The sequence below is a fragment of the Poromitra crassiceps genome (genome assembly GCF_964638095.1).
Source record: "Poromitra crassiceps genome assembly, chromosome: 12".
NCBI classification, from domain to species: domain Eukaryota; kingdom Metazoa; phylum Chordata; class Actinopteri; order Beryciformes; family Melamphaidae; genus Poromitra; species Poromitra crassiceps.
In genome coordinates, this window is record NC_139632.1 from 2759293 (window position 1) to 2782394 (window position 23102).

Consider the following 23102-nt stretch of genomic DNA (forward strand, 5'->3'; position numbering starts at 1 on the left):
TCGCATTCACGCTAACCTCTTAACGTCTAGCTATAGCTAGGTTACATCTGGATTATGTATAATATACAGTATAATACTACGCTCACTACGTCATGACATTCACATTAACGCCTCCAAAAATCTACTGTAGCTAGCTAGCGTTAAATAGGTTTATCTGTAACCACGCTGAAATGTGAGGGCATTAACGTTAATATTTCAATTAGGTCAAACACACCTTACCGTTATGACTGCGGCCGTTTTTGATTAACATTAGCGTTAAGTCCATGATCAAATCTAGCATTTCGGTATATTCAGTGTGTGTGTGTGAAAAGGATGTTAGCATGCTAGCATTATTAGCACAGAATGTATACAGTCCATGGTACAACGTTAGGCCTTCAAGTCCTGAGGCGAACAGCACTGGAGGATGAAGTCTGCAGTCTGGCATTCAGTGTCCAGCATAACAAGCACGCCTGTTTCCTCATCAGGTTGGCAGCAGCTGTATAGATGATGACTGTTCTTCACAGCCACAAATATCTCTCCAGATCTGCGGCCATCTGCAGCAGGGATCGAGGTTTGGGTCCGTGTACAGTTGTCCTGTTCCTCTTTCATTCCCTGACCACCGTCACGCGATGTTCTCTCTTCTTGTAGCTGGTTGTAACCATTTGCGTGCTAGCAGTACTGAAATGAAAAGTGTTAGCTCGCTTGCTAACAACAAAGGTCGCAGAGCGATGACGCCATCTGCTGCACTGCGCATGTGCTCTGTGCACAAAGCTGGTTGGATGACGGTTGCGTAATGGAGCGGTCTATCGGGGGGGGGCCAACAACCGCATGAAATCGTTTAGCACAGGCGGGGGACCAGACCATAGTGACTGAGAACAGGTCTGAGAGCAGGTCACGTGGGGGATGGGTTTACCCAGGCTAGGCTATAGCAGTATTATACCATATATTATAACATTTCCCCCATTATAGCAGCTTTTATAGCTGTATTATAGGTCCAACAGTTTCCATTTTACATGCACTTCATCCATGAAAGTCCTGGTTAATAAAACATATCCATGTTTTCTTTTTTTCCTATCTCAATATTTACATGTTTGTAAACAAAACCATGTGCTTACGTTGGGCTTGTAGACGCCTCAGACTCCATGTTGCCAGATTGTTTCCATAGACCTGCATTTGCTTGGGCGATTTTGTGTGCGTTTGGCGGTTTTTGAACAGTCTTTAGGCTGAAACCATTGCTGTATCTGGCAACCCGACCCTCCAAAGATAGCTCAGTTTCTTGCAGTCTTGATAACATTAGTTTAGGGTTCAATGCAATTAGCTAACTAACATCCAGAACCATTGTTTACATCATTTTGTGTCGCACTGATGTTATTACAAGGATAAGACAAGTAAAGACGAGCAAGACAAACTAATGTTAACGAGCCGTGGCTGTTTCGTAGTTAATGCTACATGCAGCAAGCTAAGTGCATTATAAAGTCACGTTAAGAGCTAACGTTCCGACTAGCCGTGGTGAAGTAGCATGGGTCTCTGACACTCACCAAACAGTGAACTCAGCGTGGATAAACTAGTAAACATGTGAAGACATGACGAGCGGAGCTGCGGTCCTCCTGACCTGCAGCAAGGATTGCTACAGTAGTTGCTTCTCCCAGAAGGTACTTATCCAATCCTGGCATACATTACAGATGCCATGTGTTGTATCTCTGTCTCACACACACTTCATGACACCGCCAAGATCTTTTAGCTGTGTTGGACTTGGCATGCGACCATTTTGACCACAACTCCACCTAGAAATGCCTCACTGGTTTTGTATCAATCGTTTTTCTGCAAACGGCACAAATAAAGCAATATCGGAATTCTCCGATCTCACATTTAAGCCGAAAATGGGCCAATTCCGAGCGCTGGCCGATCGATCGGAGCATCCCTAACCTTAAGCATTCTGAAAATGTTCTGAAAAGGCTCATTTGCAAATCTTTTCAGACATTTGTATCAACAAGGCAAATACAACAATTAAGAACAATCAAGACAAACCCTTTTGTCTTGATTGTTCTTAATTGTTGTACAACTTAAAGCAGCTACGAGCAAGATTTCAGATTGTTATTAAACAGTATAATTATAATATTGATGCATCACATCTTACCTATAATTGTAGCTGAGACCAAAGCCGTGTGAATCGGAGATTGCTCTCTTGATGATTATAGAGTCTGTGTCTGTCTACCGGCGGGCCGGATAAACCCGGAAGTGAAACGAAACGGTTTACGGCAGCTGCCTGCCTTCAACCGTTTCGCTCTGCCTAGCAACAGACCATAAACACGGAGAACGCCATTCTCGCTACATCCAGGGGCTTGCTACTCTCGTGAACATCTCTCGTTATATTCTAACAGTTTGTTTGGAAGTTATTTTGTTATTTTGTGGTTATGGCCGAAGTGGCTGCCGCAAACCGTTTCATTTCACTTCCTGACCTGCCCCGGCCGCAGACAGACTAATCGTCAAGACAAAACTGGCCGATTCACTCGGGGTTCAAGCGAGACTACTCGCCGTTGGTCTCGTCTACTATTAGAGGTAAGATGTGATGCATCGATATCAAATTTCGACTGTTGAATAACAATCGAAAATCTTGCTCGTAGCTGCTTTAAGACCACTTGTACGTGTTTCAACTCATGGAAAGTTTGAAATGGAAATGTTAATAGGCTGTAAGACTTACAGCGGTTCTTTAGGATTTCCAGCACTTGAATCAACACATCTGGTTGCGTCATCTGAACACACAAAAGTAGCAAGAGAAAATGAGAACATCAACAACACCAAACATCACAGCTGACTCTGCCCTTTTCACCAAAGTCCTTATGTTTAACATTCAACACACTGTCACAAATCATCAATCAATCAATCATAATGAGGATCAATTTTACACACTAGTATAATTGAGGAGAACGAGATTGCTTTACAGCACAAAACAGGAAGAGGGATGCTGCTCTTAGTGGCAACATCCTTTTTGTGACAGAAAGCAACAGGGTTTATGGAAAATGTGGTCTTAATTTGGACAAATACTAGCACTAACAATACCACTGGCGTGATGCTATACCAATCGTCTTCACCATGGTTTATTTGTTTAAGGGAATTATACCAACGTCTCAAGTTATTTTGACAATCACATATTGGTGTTTAAAAATGCTACAGATAGTAAGCACGCTTAACCCATTAACCCAGTCACACTACATGTTGCTTCCTCATAGACTCTGCACATGCAGGGAGTTGCCCAAACTTTTGAGCCGGATCATGTTCGCAGCGTTTGTTCCAGTGGTCCTTTCCCCCCAATTAATAAACAAACCTCAAATATGTATCCATGAGTGTGCCAATTGAAATAATACAAATAAACATTCTTATAAAGGCCCAATGCTCAATTTAATTATAAATAAAACAATATCCATATTGCAAAACACAAACGGGCAATGTAAGTAAAGTAAAGTAAGGTAAAGTCCCACTGATTGTCACACACCTGAGTGTGCGAAATTTGTTCTCCGCATTTGACCCATCCCCTGGGGGAGCGGTGAGCGGCAGCGTGCGCCGCGCTCGGGAATCATATGGTGATCTAACCCCCCAATTCCAACCCTTTGATGCTGAGTGCCAAGCAGGGAGGCAATGGGTCCCATTTGTATAGTCTTTGGTATGACTCGGCCCGGGGATCGAACTCACAACCTCCCAGTCTCAGGGCGGACACTCAGACCACAAGGCCACTGAGCTGTACATTTGTTAGAACAATACTGTGTACAACTAATAATGTGTTTATTTCCCACAGGATTTGGAGAGATTGTGGTGGGTGGAACTTGGATCCTTAGACATTTTTGTACTTTTCAAAGTAAAAATGCATGAATCTGGTTCACTTTGAGAGCAAATTTAAGAGGCTAGATGTATGAAGAAAACATCACATTACATAGTGTCTTTACTGTGCTGTGGCTTTAACAATGAGGGCTTGAAATTAACTTTTTTGATCACCACAGCCAATATGGCTGCTAGATTTTAAAGTTACCAGCCAATTAGAATTTCGACTAGCCAAAATGTTTTTCTTTAAATAAACCAGAATATGAGTGCCACTGGGTTAATTTAAGGATAAGTATCAGTAAAAAAATAAGTTATAGCATAATGAATCTATAAATTACAGTATTTCACTGATAAAATGTGTGATTTCAAATTGTGTGAAAATAAGAGATTTTTATTCATTTATTTATCTATCAATTTTTTTACATGTACATTGGTAGCAGGAGAGCACTTAAAGTGTGTCACTGGTGACTCTGTTTATCTGACTTGTATGTCACTTGATTTCACTTGAGTTAATAAAAAAACATGAATGTTCATTTTTCTGTAGTGGATTGTAGGTTTTTGGGGTGTCAGCCGGAGTTTTAGTCTCACAATTGTTTGCACACAGATAGTTAAGTTAGTTAAGTACATAATACTTACTGTAAGTGCCTAGCTGGCGAGCAGATGTCCATATTTTACAATTGAGCTGGAGCTCAGTCAAACTTTATTTAACATTCGTTTTCAATGTGAATTGGAAAATGTCGGGGGGGGGGCGCTCTGCACCCTTTCGAGGGCCGCATCTGGCCCCCGGGCCGCAAGTTGAGTATCACTGGGTTAAATGATCTTCTGGATATTTACAGTTACGATGGAAAAAACAATGAATAATATGGATGCACTATTTTGTGACCGTGTAAACAAGTAGACTTACTGAGGAAGGGTAGGTGACATCAATGTTGAGATCACTTGTCTTGAAGGCAAATCGGGTAAGACATGATCCATAAAGACGGAGGGAACAAGCTGGAAAACCAAAGGGAAGTTACGGATGTAACTGTGGTTCTGTGAATTCCTGGATGACTGCCGGTGGCAGTTAATACATTGTGAATATATGACCTCGCGCTCCGTGCAGGCGAGTTTTTTTTTACAAACGAAGTCACGTACGTGACGTGGGGTTAAGGCGCACGTCCCCGATATAAATAGCGTGCCGTAACCCACTGCCGCCATTCTCAGGAGCTTCTCGCCCAGAAGGTTCCGAGTGACCGGCATGACTGGCAGTCATCCAGGAATTCACAGAACCACAGTTACATCCGTAACTTCCGTTCTGTTTCATTCCTTCCTGACTGCCAGTGGCAGTTCATACATTGTGAATGACTTATACCAGCGCATCACGAGGAAACCCACTTACCTGTGGTTTCTCTTACGGAGTCATGCAACTGCTTTTCCACCCTCTGATATCTCTGCTCTCTGCTGTTTTGTCTTGCTGTTTATAGTTTGGTGCTCACTTGTTCTTTTGCTTGTTCTAATGCCGGCATGTGCTACTCTGTAGTGTGTGCTGTCTACTCTGTAGTGTGTGCTGTAGTGATACGCGGGTCAGGGTTTTTTAAGGCCCGCCCCAACCCAACCCATCATTGGAGCCAGTCCGCCCCGCCCGGCCCGTTAAAATATCTGAAAATTCCGAACCCAGCCCAACCCAGCAGCCCGCAACGGCCAATTTAATGTAATATGTCTCCGGACTCAGGAGGAGCACAGCGGAGCTTCCAAGGTGTGCAAAGTAGCTAATAACTCTGTCTCTCTCCCCCCTCTCTGTCTCTCTCTCACACACACACACAGACACTCACATGCTGCCGTGCGTGACAACAGTTGTAGCCTAGGCCTACTATACTGCTCTGGATGAGTTGCGCTGCTGCTTTCATGTCGGTCTTTCTTCAATTAATCCATGGTCTTCAGATAGCGCGACTACGCTTCCCCAAAGTGCGGATGGCATGACCGCAGTGTTTAAAATGAAGGTAGCAGGTATAGAGGTAGGCACTACTAGGCAGGCTACAGAAACAGTTCTTATTCTTCCCCATTTATTCTCATGCACTCTCAATTGGCCATGTTGCAGTAGTAGGCTACTAAACGTAGTAGTGCAGCAGGTGCGCACACGGCTTGCAGATACGGCTAGACTAGTAGACTCGCTCTCTGATTTCTTTTAATTACCTCATGCGCTCTCTTCACAGCCTACTACTACAGTGTGTGCTGTCTACTCTGTAGTGTGTGCTGTCTACTCTGTAGTGTGTGCTGTCTACTCTGTAGTATGTGCTGTCTACTCGTCAGTTGCTCATTGCTTGTGAACAGTTTGTTTTTTGTCTCCTTTATAATGTTGATGCTACAAACTATGTTTGTGTGTTAGATTATTTATGCTCAGGTATTGTTGCTGTCATACACGATACCAACTAACGTGTGGGGCGTAAGTATAGGATGTGTTGTATATGTCCTGATACTGGATGTGCCTTGTCGTCATTTTAAATTATTTGTATTTTATTTTTTTCTTTAGTCCCTCTCCCTCAAGAGGCCCTGCCTTTTGCCAGGTCGCCATTGTAAATAAGAATGTGTTCTTAATGACTTGCCTGGTTAAATAAAGGTTAAATAAAATAAAAGAGATAAAATAAAATAAAACCTACTGGTCCATCGTAGAAGCCAACGGCAGGATGGCAGATGCCAGTGTGGACCCAGAGGCCACATTAAGATGATAGAACCTCGAGAACGTGCAAGGAGCAGTCCAGATCTCAGACAGGGACATCCCGCTCATTGCCGCCCAGGACGTGGCCACACTCCTGATAGAATGACAGACAATATCAGAGGAGGCAGGTTTACCTCCAACTTCATAAGCCTGCTTGATTGTGTCCACAATCCAATGGAAGAGCCTCTGTTTAGACCGAGCCTCTGTTTAGACCGAGCCTCTGTTTAGACCGTGCCTCTGTTTAGACCGTGCCTCTGTTTAGACCGTGCCTCTGTTTAGACCGTGCCTCTGTTTAGACCGTGCCTCTGTTTAGACCGTGCCTCTGTTTAGACCGTGCCTCTGTTTAGACCGTGCCTCTGTTTAGACCGTGCCTCTGTTTAGACCGTGCCTCTGTTTAGACCGTGCCTCTGTTTAGACCGTGCCTGTTTAGACCGTGCCTCTGTTTAGACCGTGCCTCTGTTTAGACCGTGCCTGTTTAGACCGTGCCTCTGTTTAGACCGTGCCTGTTTAGACCGTGCCTGTTTAGACCGTGCCTGTTTAGACCGTGCCTGTGCCTGTTTAGACCGTGCCTCTGTTTAGACCGTGCCTGTTTAGACCGTGCCTCTGTTTAGACCGTGCCTGTTTAGACCGTGCCTGTTTAGACCGTGCCTGTTTAGACCGTGCCTGTTTAGACCGTGCCTCTGTTTAGACCGTGCCTCTGTTTAGACCGTGCCTGTTTAGACCGTGCCTCTGTTTAGACCGTGCCTGTTTAGACCGTGCCTCTGTTTAGACCGTGCCTCTGTTTAGACCGTGCCTGTTTAGACCGTGCCTCTGTTTAGACCGTGCCTGTTTAGACCGTGCCTCTGTTTAGACCGTGCCTCTGTTTAGACCGTGCCTGTTTAGACCGTGCCTCTGTTTAGACCGTGCCTCTGTTTAGACCGTGCCTGTTTAGACCGTGCCTGTGCCTGTTTAGACCGAGCCTGTTTAGACCGTGCCTCTGTTTAGACCGTGCCTCTGTTTAGACCGAGCCTCTGTTTAGACCGTGCCTGTTTAGACCGTGCCTCTGTTTAGACCGTGCCTGTTTAGACCGTGCCTCTGTTTAGACCGTGCCTGTTTAGACCGTGCCTCTGTTTAGACCGTGCCTGTTTAGACCGTGCCTCTGTTTAGACCGTGCCTGTTTAGACCGTGCCTGTTTAGACCGTGCCTGTGCCTGTTTAGACCGTGCCTGTTTTTCCCACCGTAGCAGAAAAACAGCTGCTCTGAGCATCTAAAGCACTGCGGTGCCTCAATGTACAGCCACAATGCCTGGACTGGACACAGCCAAACTGCCCTCTCCCCTGGCTGGGAGGATGGTACACCTCCACCTCTATGGTGTGGTTAATATGATTGGGGAACAAAACCTTGGGCAAGAGAGATATTCGTCCACAGTGTCGCCCCAGAGCCATCCGCCTTCCACCGAAGGCATGTAGGGCTGATAGAAAGCGCGTGGAGCTCCCCACCCCAGGCGTGCAGGACCAGTGGAGCTCCCCACCCCAGGCGTGCAGGACCAGTGGAGCTCCCCACCCCAGGCCTGCAGGACCAGTGGAGCTCCCCACCCCAGGCGTGCAGGACCAGTGGAGCTCCCCACCCCAGGCGTGCAGGACCAGTGGAGCTCCCCACCCCAGGCCTGCAGGACCAGTGGAGCTCCCCACCCCAGGCCTGCAGGACCAGTGGAGCTCCCCACCCTAGGACTGCAGGACCAGCAGCACGTGGAGCTCCCCACCCCAGGCGTGCAGGACCAGTGGAGCTCCCCACCCCAGGCCTGCAGGACCAGTGGAGCTCCCCACCCCAGGCGTGCAGGACCAGCAGCACGTGGAGCTCCCCACCCCAGGCCTGCAGGACCAGCAGCACGTGGAGCTCCCCACCCCAGGACTGCAGGACCAGCAGCACGTGGAGCTCCCCACCCCAGGACTGCAGGACCAGTGGAGCTCCCCACCCCAGGCCTGCAGGACCAGTGGTGCTCCCCACCCCAGGCCTGCAGGACCAGCAGCAGGTCCCATGCTGCAGTCCGCTTCACCCTGGGGGGCTGCAGTCTCCTGCCACCACGCAGGAACTGCACCACCCAATACTGTCGACCCGCTGGTGTGCCACCAACGTGAGCGTGGTTGAAGGATATAGCTGCCACGTACACCTTCAAGATCAAGGCAGCCCGACCAGCATCAAACAGACACTGCAGGTACAGCAGTATATGATCCTGTACTGAGGCAGCCCGACCAGCATCAAACAGACACTGCAGGTACAGCAGTATATGATCCTGTACTGAGGCAGCCTGACCAGCATCAAGCAGACACTGCAGGTACAGCAGTATATGATCCTGTACTGAGGCAGCCTGACCAGCATCAAACAGACACTGCAGGTACAGCAGTATATGATCCTGTACTGAGGCAGCCTGACCAGCATCAAACAGACACTGCAGGTACAGCAGTATATGATCCTGTACTGAGGCAGCCTGACCAGCATCAAACAGACACTGCAGGTACAGCAGTATATGATCCTGTACTGAGGCAGCCTGACCAGCATCAAACAGACACTGCAGGTACAGCAGTATATGATCCTGTACTGAGGCAGCCTGACCAGCATCAAACAGACACTGCAGGTACAGCAGTATGTGATCCTGTACAGGTCAGGAGGCCGGGTCCAACGTCCTGTCTCGGCACCATGGTGGAAGGAACCATCCTGGTGGAAGGAGCCCGTGCGTTTTCGAGGGTCCGAGGTCCATCAAGAGCGACCGGTCCCTCTCAATGGACCATACCCAAAGTTGAAGGTGGCTCGGATCCGGATGCCAAACTTTCCCGTCCAGCTGGGACAGGAGGTCCGTCCTCACTGGGAGCTGCCATGGGTCCATGTCCACCAGCCTGAGGAGCACAGAGAACCATGTCCTGACTGGCCACCTGGGTGGCCACCAAGAGGACCCTGTGAAGTGTGAGCCCTATCGGGGGGATCGGAGGGAACGCATACAGGAGACCCCGCTGCCAAGTGTTGGCGAGAGCGTCCATGCCCAGTGGGGCGCTGGCCTCCGCTATGGAGAAGCACAGCAGACACTGAGTTGTGGACTCCAGGGCGAGAGAGAGCGAGAGAGAGAGAGAGAGAGAGAGAGAGAGAGAGAGAGAGAGAGAGAGAGAGAGAGAGAGAGAGAAACAGGTGGCAATACGAGGTGGGGGTTTGAGTCAATAGACAGCCAAAGTGAAACGTCACTTCCTGCTTTCTCCCTGTACCAGCGCTGTGAAAAATATGAATGGCGGTGGACGGAGAATAAGGTTACTTTTCTGATCACGTTTGAATTGCGCCACGGGGTGCCAACGCTAATTTTGTCCATTTAAAACGTAACTTTGCATGTCAAGAAAGTCACAGTTTGTCGTCAAACTGAAACGTAGGGGTTAGTTTCGTATAAAAACTGCACAGCTCATGGAAGCTCGTGGCATGTCGCCGGTCTTCAGCTTTGCCGGTAAAGAAAGTGACGTCACTTAGGCGACGGTGCATGTAGTCTTTCTGATTTATAACTTCTAGTTATAAAGTTTGGCGACAAACTGCGACTTTCGGCAAAGCTGAAGACCGGCGACATGCCACGAGCTTCCACGAGCTATTAGAGCTGCCGAAAATAATCGATTCAGAGATGCATCGTGATGCTTAATAGGACGATTCTGAATCGATTAACAAATATCAAAAATCGATTATTAAAAAAAAATAATAATAATAATAATAATAATCAAATAAAATAGAATGTAAGTACATGCAGTTGTTTATTTTAATTATGGATCATAATACAATGCAATTCCAAATGCACTTTTATTTTAAAAGTAGCCACACAGTGAGAAAAAAGAAAGTGAGAAAAAATAAATCATGTATTGCGGAAAAAGTGATGCATCGATTTAAGATGCATCGTATAATCGAATCGAATCGAATCGTAGACTTGTATAATCGAATCGTATCGAATCGTGAGATCAGTGAAGATGCACAGCTCTACGAGCTATGTAGTTTTTATACGAAACTAACCCCTACGTTTCAGTTTGACGACTAACTGTGACTTTCTTGAGATGCAAAGTTATGTTTTAAATGGACAAAATTAGCGTTGGCACCCCGTGGCGCAATTCAAACGGGATCAGAAAAGTAACCTTATTCTCCGTCCACCGCCATTCATATTTTTCACAGCGCTGGTACAGGGAGAAAGCAGGAAGTGACGTTTCACTATGGCTCTCTATTCACACATCAATTCAGAAAGAGAGAGGGAGGGAGGGGGGAAGAGAGAGAGAGGTGGGAGTGACGTTACTATCTCAAGTGGGCTTTCAGGTGCTCATCCGGCACAACAGAGCGAGAGAGGGACAGAGAGAGAGAGAGACCAAACCAGTATGGGAAAGCAAAAGATGAAGACGAGCAGAGTCGCTTGCCCGGCATGGAGAAATGCGCTCCTCGTGTGGACAGCCAGGCGCCTCCTCGTGCGGGAGATGTGCTTCGCGGCTCATGCGCCTCCTCTCTGTCCGCGGTGTCAGACGGCAACGAAATGCACTCCGACCTCACAGGTCACAGGTGCGTAGGCCAACTTACCTCTCCTTCTGCCTGCGATCACTAGAGAACCGCACACGGATCTCCTGGAGCAAACTTAACCTGCGATAGTACGTTCGGTTAAAAGCGAGACGATCAAAGATGGCAGTAGTGGGTTACGGCACGCTATTTATAGCGGGGATGTGCACGACACGTAGCCCCACGTCATGTACGGGACTTCGTTTGGATAAAAAAAAACTCACCTGCGCGGAGCGCGAGGTCATATATTCACAATGCATTAACTGCCACTGGCAGTCAGTGAAGGAATGAAACAGAACACTGTTATTGAACAAATCAGGGCCTAAAATTCCTTCTGCAAATTGGGGGGAATTCCCCCTACATACTTCACATAGGGGGGATTTATACAAACTGCTCTGAAAAGCAACGCTCCTCTTCCAGAGTACTTGTTGGATCAAAACATGGACCAGGGTGAGTGGAGGACTACCTGAGAGGTGCTGCTGGATGGTCTGCTCCATCCTGTGGACCACTGCCTGCCGAACCTGGAAGTCCTCTTCAGAGATCCCCTGTTGCTTGGCTGTGTCCAGGACAGATAAGTCCACTGCCCTCAGCTGGGCAGGACAAGGGGGCGGCAGGGCACGCAGCTCATTCTCCTCCTGTTTCTCCTGAAATAGCAAAAGCAGTAAAACGCTTCATTCAAAAGTCTTTGCTTTTGATCTTTCCTTTTCCTGGCAGCACCAGTCCTCCTGATCAGTGTAGGAATAGCCAGGGTCAAGGGCAAAAATGCCCCAATAAATCTCATATTGCCCCTAAAAACCATGATCCAGGGGCAAAAATTGACCCCAATATTTTGATAATTTTAATTTAATTTCCATTTCTATCTCTAACACACACTCAACACCTGCAAGCTCAGGCCTAAAATTCACTTTGCAAACTGGGGGGAATTCCCCCCGTATGTTCTTCAGATACGGGGATTTATAGACTTTGGGGGGGTTTTCAGCCGATACAATAACTGGTAAATATGCTTTTCCTGTCTAATAACGGCTACGATAACCAATAATAATTTCACGTTTTTGTATTTAAGAAAAGTGCTCAACCTAAGCACACTTGGGGTATCTATGATATGAGTGTTTTAGTGTATCACTCAATACAAGAAATAAAGGCTTTAATACAACCGAAAGCCTATGGCTGCTTAGTCTGCAGATAAAACACAATGACAAAAGGCTTAGTAATTTAGACTCTTACTCAGGGATGGAAAAGTCATGGATAGTGAAAAAGGTGACAGTTACCAGGGCAGACACAAAATCGAATCATTCATCAGAGCCGTCACGAACGGAGACTGTAAGGTTCCACTTAGAAGAACCTTGTTTGGTCAAAATGTGCTGTCCTTTAGAGGATGCACGGTATGGAACAGCCTACCTCCCTCTATAAGGAAAAGCTCCAGTCTGGTCACCTTCAAGGGCCATCTAAAGGCGTGGCTGAGACTTAACCAGTCCTGCTGTGACCATGTGTGACCATGCAGGATGCTCACACATGTACTATCTTTTACCATTAATCATTTATTTTTCCTCTTCTCTCCTTTTACTAATTGTACCATTACTAAGATTGTATATTTCCTATGTCATGTATGTGTTTTCTCTGTCACTTTGCTTATTTTCTGAATTACATCAACCTGCCAAGGGACTGCAGACGGAAACTAGCCTTCGGGCTATAATCTGGCATATTTACATGTACTGTCTGTACTGTTCATTAATATGCACTGTCCCTTAAAAAAAAGTGCCCTATTTTGGGATGAAAAAGGTGACTGTTACCTAAAGGTGACTAGTTTACATCCCTGCTTATTGTCATGTTACTTGCAACTAAATAGGTTGTCTGCTTCACATTAAAGACATTATGTTGGATGTTATGATGTTGACTGATGTTTTTTTTTTATGTAAATATGCACAATTTTTTCCCTTATTATTGAACAGATCATGGCCCTGTCCAGCAGCTAGCTAAGCTAAACTCAAGTCCATGTTTGGTCCAAAGCTAATTAGCTACCCGCTGTCCGCTCCATTCGCTTCAATAGAATGTTAGCTCCTGTTAGCCGTTAGCGGGTAGACTGGACGTTTTATTTCGGGTATAGCATGAGAGGTCTGTATTCAGTAATAACCCATCGGTTCTCGCATTATAATGCGGGACTTATAACTCGTGCATTATAAATTCTAAATTTGTGGGAATTGCCGAAAATATGCACGATACCCGCAATCCCACGCCAAATTTTAGGCCCTGAAGCTGGTTGCCAGAAGAAGAAGTGTTGTTTGCACTATGCTTTTACTATTTTTTAAGTGCCCCCAAAATGTTGTAAATGCCACGTTTTTAGACGGTGGGTCAAAAGTTGCTCAAAAATTTTTTTTTTACATTTCCTGCACTGCCGTGGATGAGTGAAAAGACAAACTTACCATTATGTTCTTCTTGTGTCGCTTTTCCTTGATGTGTTTGTGTGCTCCCTGGATGTTCTCAATGTGCACGGAACAGAGCTTGCATAAGTACTGAAAGTTTGGGTACTCTGGGGACTGCTGTGAAAACAAGAGACGTAAAGTTTGGGTACTCGGGGGACTGCTGTGAAAACAAGAGACGTAAAAGTCATCAAATAAAATGCTGTACACTAGGGGTGGGAATCACCAGATGCCCACGATACGATACTGAAACGATACTTGAGTCACGATACGATAGTATTGCGATACTGCGATATTTTCGATATTGCGATATATCGATATTGCGATATATTGAATATTGCGATATTTCGATATATTGCGATTTCTTACTTTTTCAACTGCAAATGATGTCCCCAAAGGAAAACTTTGTCAACATCTGGTTTATATAAGAACAATTTTTCAGTCTGTACATCTGACTTCAACCATTTTATTGCAGCAACATTGTCAAGTAGACAGACCAACAACTTTCATAAAGTCATGTCATAGTTGCATGCACCTAACAAACTGAACTGTTTGTTACAGTCTACTTACAGTCCACCTTAACTGGATGTGTGTGTGGACTACTGTACTTATGTAGTTTTTGCAACTTCACTTCACTTACACAAAACATTTTGTGCAGCCCATTCAGTAACTGGGGAATTTGTAAATGACTGTTATGACAAAACTGTTACTGTTAAAACAAAATGAAAATATGCTACCGTTTGTTTACTGCTGGCCTTGGAACTAAAGTTTATAGTAGCCCGGTGGCCTGGCATGGCCTGCAAAAAAAAAAAAAAAAAAAAAAATTTTTTTTTTTTTTTGCAATATCTGTCCAAATATCGATACGATATCGTCAGGCAAAATATCGCGATACTGTGGTGTATCGATTTTTTCCCCCACCCCTACTGTACACCGTCTAATCCTTCACGAGTGGCCACCCTTTACGAAATAGATTATCGCCGCTGTCGTTCCAGGACCTCGAATTTCCAAAACAGAAACTTTTCAGGAAGTAAAAAAAACCTGTTTGCTCTTAAACTACTGAACCAAATGTCGTCCAAGTTGGCACATGTCTTAATTATAGTTAGTTTCCCGCTGAATGTGTCATTACTTTATTAATATCTTACCTGGATAAGCTCAAATGATGTTGTTTATATTATCAGTCCGACTTGGAAGCGCTTTCTCACGGCCAGTCAAGCGGGAGAGAGTCGCATACTCATGCACGAGCCCCCAAGCTCCAGGCCGCGGGGGCGCGCGCAGGAGCAGCAGCATTGCCCCCTCGCCTCTCATGGCCGAATGGGGGCTTTGGCATGGGGTGAGAAATAGTCTGACATAACGTAACATTAACGTTAATTTATTCTCGTCAGAAAGCACTCCGATTTGCATGTTAAAACAAGTTTGCAGCCTAGGAATAACTGGAAAACATTTGATTGATATATTAACGTCAGAGGAAGCCAGGATTAGTCAAAACGATATGAGAAATACACAGCGCGTCTGCCGTGTGTCTTTTCCGGGTTTATTGTCCTGCGTGGGGGGGTACACACGGAGGTAGGGGGGGAATTTCGAGGTTTGACTGACAGATTGAGGGCGAATGGCGTTACGAGATTTACTCACAAGCTCGTTTTAATGCTTTTCCATTGGTTGCATTTGTTAAAAACCACACAGAGACGTGAAGGGTGACCAATGGCATTGATTCATGACAAAAAATAAAAAAGTGAAAAAAGGCACATTCGAGGTCCTGGAACGACAGCGACGTTATGCAAGTTCCAGTAACCTAAAGACATCAGACAGAAACTCATTTGAAAAACACCAACTCCTCCCCTCCTTCCGTGTCTATTCTGAAGGGATTGTCTCCATACCTTCACCAGTCGGTGGATGTAGTCTCTGTAAAGGCGCTCCTCTGCCTGCCGGAGGCCCAGCTGTTGCTCCGTCAGCGTCCCTTCCTCCCGAACAGTCCCCACATCTGTGCCCTCTTCAACAGACTGACTCATTAATGCCATAGTCTTTGCCCCTGCACACAACAAACCAGACAAATCAATGTTCCAGACATGCGTTTGCTCATTTAAGGCAACATTTATCAGGGTTGCCACTCTTTTTGTAGTGATACTTAAGGGCTTTTTAAGCACTTTTCAACGACAAATGTTTCAAAATGATGGCCCAATATTTCACAGAGATGTTTGCACGAGTGTATTTTGTGACATATACTAGGGCTGCACGATATTGGAAAAAACTGACATTGCAATATATTTTGCGATATGAAAAAATACAGGAATTTTCACCAAATGACTTGAATAGCTCATCAAGCCTTGCCCCTTTACGAAGGTAGAGGGTAACCTGCGTGGTGTCATAGTAGCAAGTGTTTTTAGCTGCAGTCGACTCCAAATAAACTTCCATGCTGTATTATGTCAGTCAGCACTTGCCCTCATGTAGCTTACTAGGCTAAAAAACACTATAGCTTTAAGTTTACTGGATTGGCCTGATCATATTGGAAAATACGAGCGCGTCTTCAGCAGAGACTCCTGTGAGGTTCTGGTGACATCCTTGAGCATATATGGACAAAGAGGGGAGGCATATCCCTTCGACGTAGTGCATGGCTCTGGTTTACCACTGCCTTGGGTCCTTTGGGGGTCCTGCTATTCCACAATAGTTGGCTAACAATGTGGCCGACAAAAAATTAATCTTAAAATACGGTCATAGACTAGAGAATTAATATTAATTTTCGCCCGCGGGGCGGGATATCCGCAGTCAGCGCGGTTATAACTGCGGCCCGCGCATCACTAGTCTGTATCAAGCTTGGCCCAGCACTACTGATGACGTATACAAAAATGATAATAGGGGAATTTTGAGATTACGGAGGCTCAAACTCAGAGAATAGCCTGAATCCCCAGAACGTCCCAAAATAAATCTAAGCTGTCCCGAATTTAACATTATTATTAGTTAAAATCATTCAAAGTGAGCTTTAACATAAATAAAACATCATACAAATGATTAGATGTTCAATAATCAACCTTTTTATTGAAATTCACCTGAAAAGGGTCATTTGAATGTCTGTGCGTGCGCAAATGAGAGAGACCGACAGACGGAGAGAGCGAGAGCGACAGAGAAAGAGCGTGAGAGGGACAGAGGGACACACACGCACACACACAGCGTTGAGGTTTAAGCAGTGAGAGAGGTGGGGACATGCACACACACAGCGTTGAGGTTTAAGCAGTGAGAGAGGTGGGGACACGCACACACAGCGTTGAGGTTTAAGCAGTGAGAGAGGTGGGGACACGCACACACAGCGTTGAGGTTTAAGCAGGGAGAGAGGTGGGGACACGCACACACAGCGTTGAGGTTTAAGCAGTGAGAGAGGTGGGGACACGCACACACAGCGTTGAGGTTTAAGCAGTGAGAGAGGTGGGGACACGCACACACAGCGTTGAGGTTTAAGCAGTGAGAGAGGTGGGGACACGCACACACAGCGTTGAGGTTTAAGCAGTGAGAGAGGTGGGGACACGCACACACAGCGTTGAGGTTTAAGCAGTGAGAGAGGTGGGGACACGCACACACAGCGTTGAGGTTTAAGCAGTGAGAGAGGTGGGGACACGCACACACAGCGTTGAGGTTTAAGCAGTGAGAGAGGTGGGGACACGCACACACAGCGTTGAGGTTTAAGCAGTGAGAGAGGTGGGGACACGCACACACAGCGTTGAGGTTTAAGCAGTGAGAGAGGTGGGGACACGCACACACAGCGTTGAGGTTTAAGCAGGGAGAGAGGTGGGGGTAAAAGGAGCAGAAACGCGCTCACCTGGGAATACGAGGCAGGATGACGGCAGATTAGGAGCGATGCGTTCTCGCACTGCCAAAGTCCGACGCAAGCAAATTAAACTTAAACTATCACAAAGGTAAAGCAGCCATAGATAAGATTCAGACACTTTTTGCGCAATGAGCTCCACTCTGTCTGTCTCTCTGCCCGTATGTTTGTTTAGTATGCGTGTGTGTTGTGAGGAGGGATTTGCGTTCGTGTCATTTTCATCGCCGTTCTTTGTAACAAGCAGAGCACGTGTGTGTGTGTGTGTGTGTGTGTGTGTGTGTGTGTGCTATTTTTATTTTTTCAACTATCGTCCCGTCCCCAAATTAATTTTCATTGTCCCCGACGCTATTTTTAACGTCCCCGGGGCGACAGGAGGTCGTCAAGTTTTTGATATTAATAATCAAGGTCAAGTCCTTGATTATTTTTTCTTAAATCCAAGCACTATCAAGTACTTTCTAGAACTGTGGCAACCCTGATTTATACACAGACCTATTTGTCACAAAAAGATAATATAGTATAGTTATTTGAGTTATTTGTTAATAAAAAGAAAGATTGTAACTAAACCCACTGTGAGACTTGTCCTTCACTAGAGTGGCCTTGGTCTGCTGTGTGCGGCCTTTCTCAGGTGTACTGGGCACTGCAGCAGAACGGCTCTCTCTGCTACCTGAGGGGCTCCTGCCTGCAGATAGAGCAGCCCGGGAGTCAGGAGCCTGCTCTGACACCTGCTGCTGTGGGCGTGCAGATAGAGAAGCCCGGGAGTCAGGAGCCTGCGCTGCCACCTGCTGCTGTGGGCCTGAAGCCCGGGAGTCAGGAGCCTGCGCTGCCACCTGCTGCTGTGGGCCTGAAGCCCGGGAGTCAGGAGCCTGCGCTGCCACCTGCTGCTGTGGGCCTGCAGATAGAGAAGCCCGGGAGTCAGGAGCCTGCGCTGCCACCTGCTGCTGTGGGCCTGAAGCCCGGGAGTCAGGAGCCTGCGCTGCCACCTGCTGCTGTGGGCCTGCAGATAGAGAAGCCCGGGAGTCAGGAGCCTGCGCTGCCACCTGCTGCTGTGGGCCTGAAGCCCGGGAGTCAGGAGCCTGCGCTGCCACCTGCTGCTGTGGGCCTGCAGATAGAGAAGCCCGGGAGTCAGGAGCCTGCGCTGCCACCTGCTGCTGTGGGCGTGCAGATAGAGAAGCCCGGGAGTCAGGAGCCTGCGCTGCCACCTGCTGCTGTGGGCCTGCAGATAGAGAAGCCCGGGAGTCAGGAGCCTGCGCTGCCACCTGCTGCTGTGGGCCTGCCACTTTTCCTTTGCCTCTCTCCCCCGAGCTGGTTCTCCCCGTCAGCCTGCGGGGCTTTCCTCTCCCTTTGTCTTGTGGGGTTTCTGTGGAGGTCTTGCCTGGCCCACGACTTCGTATTAGCACGAAGTCGTGGGTACACTTTGTAGTACTAAGGCTTTCCTTATTGCGGCCAGCAGACTTGATGGCCTCTCTCTGTGCTGGAGCCTCTTTATTTGGCTTGGCGGGGGAAACCTTGGCTCCTCTTGCCTCGTTGCGAGATGGTTTGACTGTTTTTATTGGGCTTGTGGACTCATCCATGCCTCCCGTCCTCCTGCTGTCCTCCTGCTGTCCTCCTGCTCGTGTCCCTGGTGGAGTCAACAACACCCCATCCTCCTGCTGCTGTCCTCCTGCTCGTGTCCCTGGTGGAGTCAATGACACCACGTTGAGGATGACCAGGGAGGCAAAAAATAATAAAAATCTAGAAAGACAGGCATGTCAATTACATTAATTTGCCAGATTACAAACTTTAAATTAAATATTGTGCTGGTCTTTTTCATCTTATCAAATGATGTCAAGCTGAATGACCAAATGCATGTATCATGTAACGTTACTACTATAAGTCAATATAAATGCTAACGAGATAGTTAGTGACAGAGTCTTAGCGGAACCCCCAAACTCACCATATAATCAGTCCAGCAGCCAGACAGTACAGTGTGCTGGTAGCTAGCTTAACTTCCAAAACAGAAACGAAAGGGGGCGATTACGCACAGTGCCACTCGCAGATAAACACCAGATAGAGTCATCAATGTATCAACGAAAATCAACAGTATACTAAAAATTAATATCTTGCGTTTTAGCAAAGTTGTGCATTTACTTCCCGAGGTCTGTTTGTTTAGCTTTAGTTGCTATTGGCTAACGTTATTAGCTGTGTCCATTAGCTACCTACTGTACCGAGTTATCTATAGCTAGCTAGCTACCGTGAGATAAATAATGCTGGCACTGGTTACCACAAATCAGCAAGCTATTAAAGACAGCAACAATGATTTCGACAATTACAGCAAAGAGGGACACATATTAACTTACGTTTAAAATCAATGTTATATTTCAAACTATTGTTTCGCTGGCTCCATATTCCTGTTAGGCATATTCTTTTCCAAATCCCACGGCCCTGGTCAAAACAGCTACCATTGACGCCATGTTAATCCCCCCCCCCACTGCATTGTGGGAGGGCCAGTGATGATGTAAAGAGGCGTGTCAAATGCTGCCTTCATGTGCTCCTCGTAAACTCCCCAATTCAGGTATACGGGGAGGTCTTTAGGTCAGTGTGGACACACACACACACACACACACACACACACACACACACACACACGCACGCACACACACACACACACGCACACACACACACGCACGCACGCACGCACACACACACACACACACACACACACACACACACACACACACACACTTTTTCAGAAGGCAGTATTGACAACAATGCAGTTTTTTTTTATACATATTACCCTAATAGTTCCGGGAGGGTATAACACCAAGTGGGAAGTGGGTCATGAAATGAGCCATTTTCACGGTGCCATTTTGGAGAAATTGATAGTCAAAGTCTCAATTCTGACCTTGAAAAAGTTGTTTTTCTGACTTTCTATGTACTGTAAAATCACATAGCTCCATAACTCCAGACCATGACTGACATATTTGTGTACAGTAAACACCTGAGTAGCCTATACACTGTCATGAAATTAAGCATTTTCACTATGTGTGTGTGTGTGTGTGTGTGTGTGTGTGTGTGTGTGTGTGTGTGTGTGTGTGTGTGTGTGTGTGTGTGTGTGTGTGTGTGTGTGTGTGTGTGTGTGTGTGTGTGTGTGTGTGTGTGTGTGTGTGTGTCAGTGAATGAAACCAAGTCCAAGACGTTCTGGGTTTTACTCATAACTTTAGTGAGGTAATTAGGGTACAGCAGCTCAGCCCTGCGGCCATCTTTCTCATTGAACAGATATCCCACAATGCTCCAGGGAAACCATTGCCACCACTTACCTCTCATCAATGCCAGATTATGTGAGGGTAGAGAGGAGGGGCTAAAGGCACAGGCACAGAAGTGGCGATATGCAGGTTCCTTCTTCAGGAAACATGGGTAAAGTAAATGAATAAAAAATAACTCATAGAGGTCAAATTCACAAATACTCAACAGTCATTAAATGAAAATTTTCAGATACAACTTGGATTTAGGAGCAGAATTTAATCACAAAGTATTGTACTGTACATGTATTGTACTGTAATGTAATGTACATGTATTGTACTGTACATGTGTATACTGAAACATTTTACAAACAATGTAGCTACATCTTCAATCAAATAATGAAATAAACAGCACAAAACGCAATGCGTTTCAACCATAGACTGTTTCAACCTCGCTGGTCTTCATCAGGCTTTCTCTTGATTGTTCTACTATGGCCTGCTGAGTTTTCTTGTGCCACTTTTTAGATTTTTCCAGATACAACTTGGAAATAATAATTGATAAAGTGTATGTTAACTCTTACCGGTGATCAACCTTGATGCCATGATGGTTTCTCCTGTGTTGTAGTTCTGGACTTTCATCACAAGAGGGCGCCGCGAGACAGGCTGACATGGATTTGTACTTGGGCTGTAGTAGCTGTGCAACTTCCCATCAGTGAGCTGGACATGAAAGTTGTTGCCATCTGCACAGGCCTGCAGGATGGTGTGGCGGTACTTGATTTCGAGACAGCCTTTGGCACAACATGTGGATAAGCCCATCAGGGTTACCCTAACCTAACCCTAACCCTAACCCTTTGCCACAACATGTGGATAAGCCCATCAGCGGGTGCCCCAACTTCAGGGAATGATGGATTGATTAGGACCCTACATTGTGCTTGGATTGTGTCAGTGTGACAGCTAGGTCTCCCTCTAGCTGGATCCTCATGCTCCATCCCCCATCATGGTGGAATTTGTGGTAGCTGTGTTTTTGGGTCTGGCTAGACAGGTGGACACAACAGCATGGATGTTGGAAGCAGTTCTTCTTCCTGCTCGTGATGTGTACCAAACAGGGGATCCATGTTGTGCTCTTGTCCGAGCTTCCACTGCAGCTGCCTTTGTCTCTGTCACTGCTACCACGTGTGTGAGGCCCTCACAGTGCTGCTGCAGGACAGACACTTCACATCTATCCTTTCCTGGGTTCTGAAGGTTCTGTTGGGACTTTGGGACTACACATGGTTCTGAAGGTTCTGTAGGGACTTTGGGACTACACATGGTTCTGTAGGGACTTTGGGACTACACATGGTTCTGTAGGGACTTTGGGACTACACATGGTTCTGAAGGTTCTGTAGGGACTTTGGGACTACACATGGTTCTGAAGGTTCTGTAGGGACTTTGGGACTACACATGGTTCTGAAGGTTCTGTAGGGACTTTGGGACTACACATGGTTCTGTAGGGACTTTGGGACTACACATGGTTCTGAAGGTTCTGTAGGGACTTTGGGACTACACATGGTTCTGAAGGTTCTGTAGGGACTTTGGGACTACACATGGTTCTGTAGGGACTTTGGGACTACACATGGTTCTGTAGGGACTTTGGGACTACACATGGTTCTGTAGGGACTTTGGGACTACACATGGTTCTGAAGGTTCTGTAGGGACTTTGGGACTACACATGGTTCTGTAGGGACTTTGGGACTACACATGGTTTAACGGGGTCTGCATAATGATGATACTGTAATAGTCCTCCATCCCAGTCTCCCAGACAAGCAAACAGACCTGTGTGCATGATTTCCAGTAGGGGTTTCCGGTCAGCGACTGTGGGTTTTGGGGTCATGCTGCAGCCAACAAGGGATCGTATCCCTGACCTTCTCTCACCACTGATGCACTGGTCGAGTGCCTTCTTCCTACCTGCACCTGTGGTGAAGTCAGATTTTGAAGCCCACCTCTGCCTGGACCTTGTCCACATCAGTGGGCAGCATCCAGTAGGCCGGAACATCGGTCACTGTCGCGCTCCCCCGTATCCGTACTGCTGCCTCCATTTAGAAAAGGAGCGTCCGAACATGTGTGCACGACTCCGCTATTCCTGCCAGCCATGCATGTGTCAGCACATATCACCTGCCAGCCATGCATGTGTCAGCACATTCCACCTGCCAGCCATGCATGTGTCAGCACATTCCACCTGCCAGCCATGCATGTGTCAGCACATTCCACCTGCCAGCCATGCATGTGTCAGCACATTCCACCGCCACACTGGAGGTGAGGATCACCCATGGCTTGAGTGTAGGTTCATTCAGGCGCTGAGACACCTAAGACAATAACGTTGAAATAAGTTAAATAAATGGGGGGGGGGTGAGCAAAATAGCCTTCACATTTACAGCTAAACAACACCTACAACTAGGGATGTTAATGATGAATCAACAGTCGATTAATCGTTGTTAAGAATTGGATCGATCAAACATATATGAACCGATTCATCGACAATGTAGGCTATGTGCTATTATTTCTCTTTTTTGCTGAGATGATTGAACACACATTTCACTGCTCCTACAGAGGAAGAAGAAGATCAAGCAAGCAGGCAAAAACTGACTTTATTT

General features: G+C 46.5%; 1 protein-coding gene across 4 annotated transcripts in view; it reads right to left on the bottom strand.

The window, feature by feature from the left end:
- Window positions 1–18132, bottom strand: part of tut4 (terminal uridylyl transferase 4) — a 60870-nt gene extending 42738 nt beyond the window's left edge. For all 4 annotated transcript variants that reach the window (XM_083647520.1, XM_083647518.1, XM_083647519.1 and 1 more), the window contains exons 1-6: window positions 17823–18132; window positions 15318–15469; window positions 13447–13563; window positions 11493–11670; window positions 4700–4788; window positions 2681–2732 (exon numbers count right to left, since the gene is read on the bottom strand). In XM_083647520.1, the coding sequence (XP_083503646.1) occupies window positions 2681–2732; window positions 4700–4788; window positions 11493–11670; window positions 13447–13563; window positions 15318–15458 (577 nt within the window). In that variant the 5' untranslated portion in view covers window positions 15459–15469; window positions 17823–18132. The remainder of the gene's footprint in view (window positions 1–2680; window positions 2733–4699; window positions 4789–11492; window positions 11671–13446; window positions 13564–15317; window positions 15470–17822) is intronic.
- Window positions 18133–23102: the final 4970 nt, after the last annotated feature.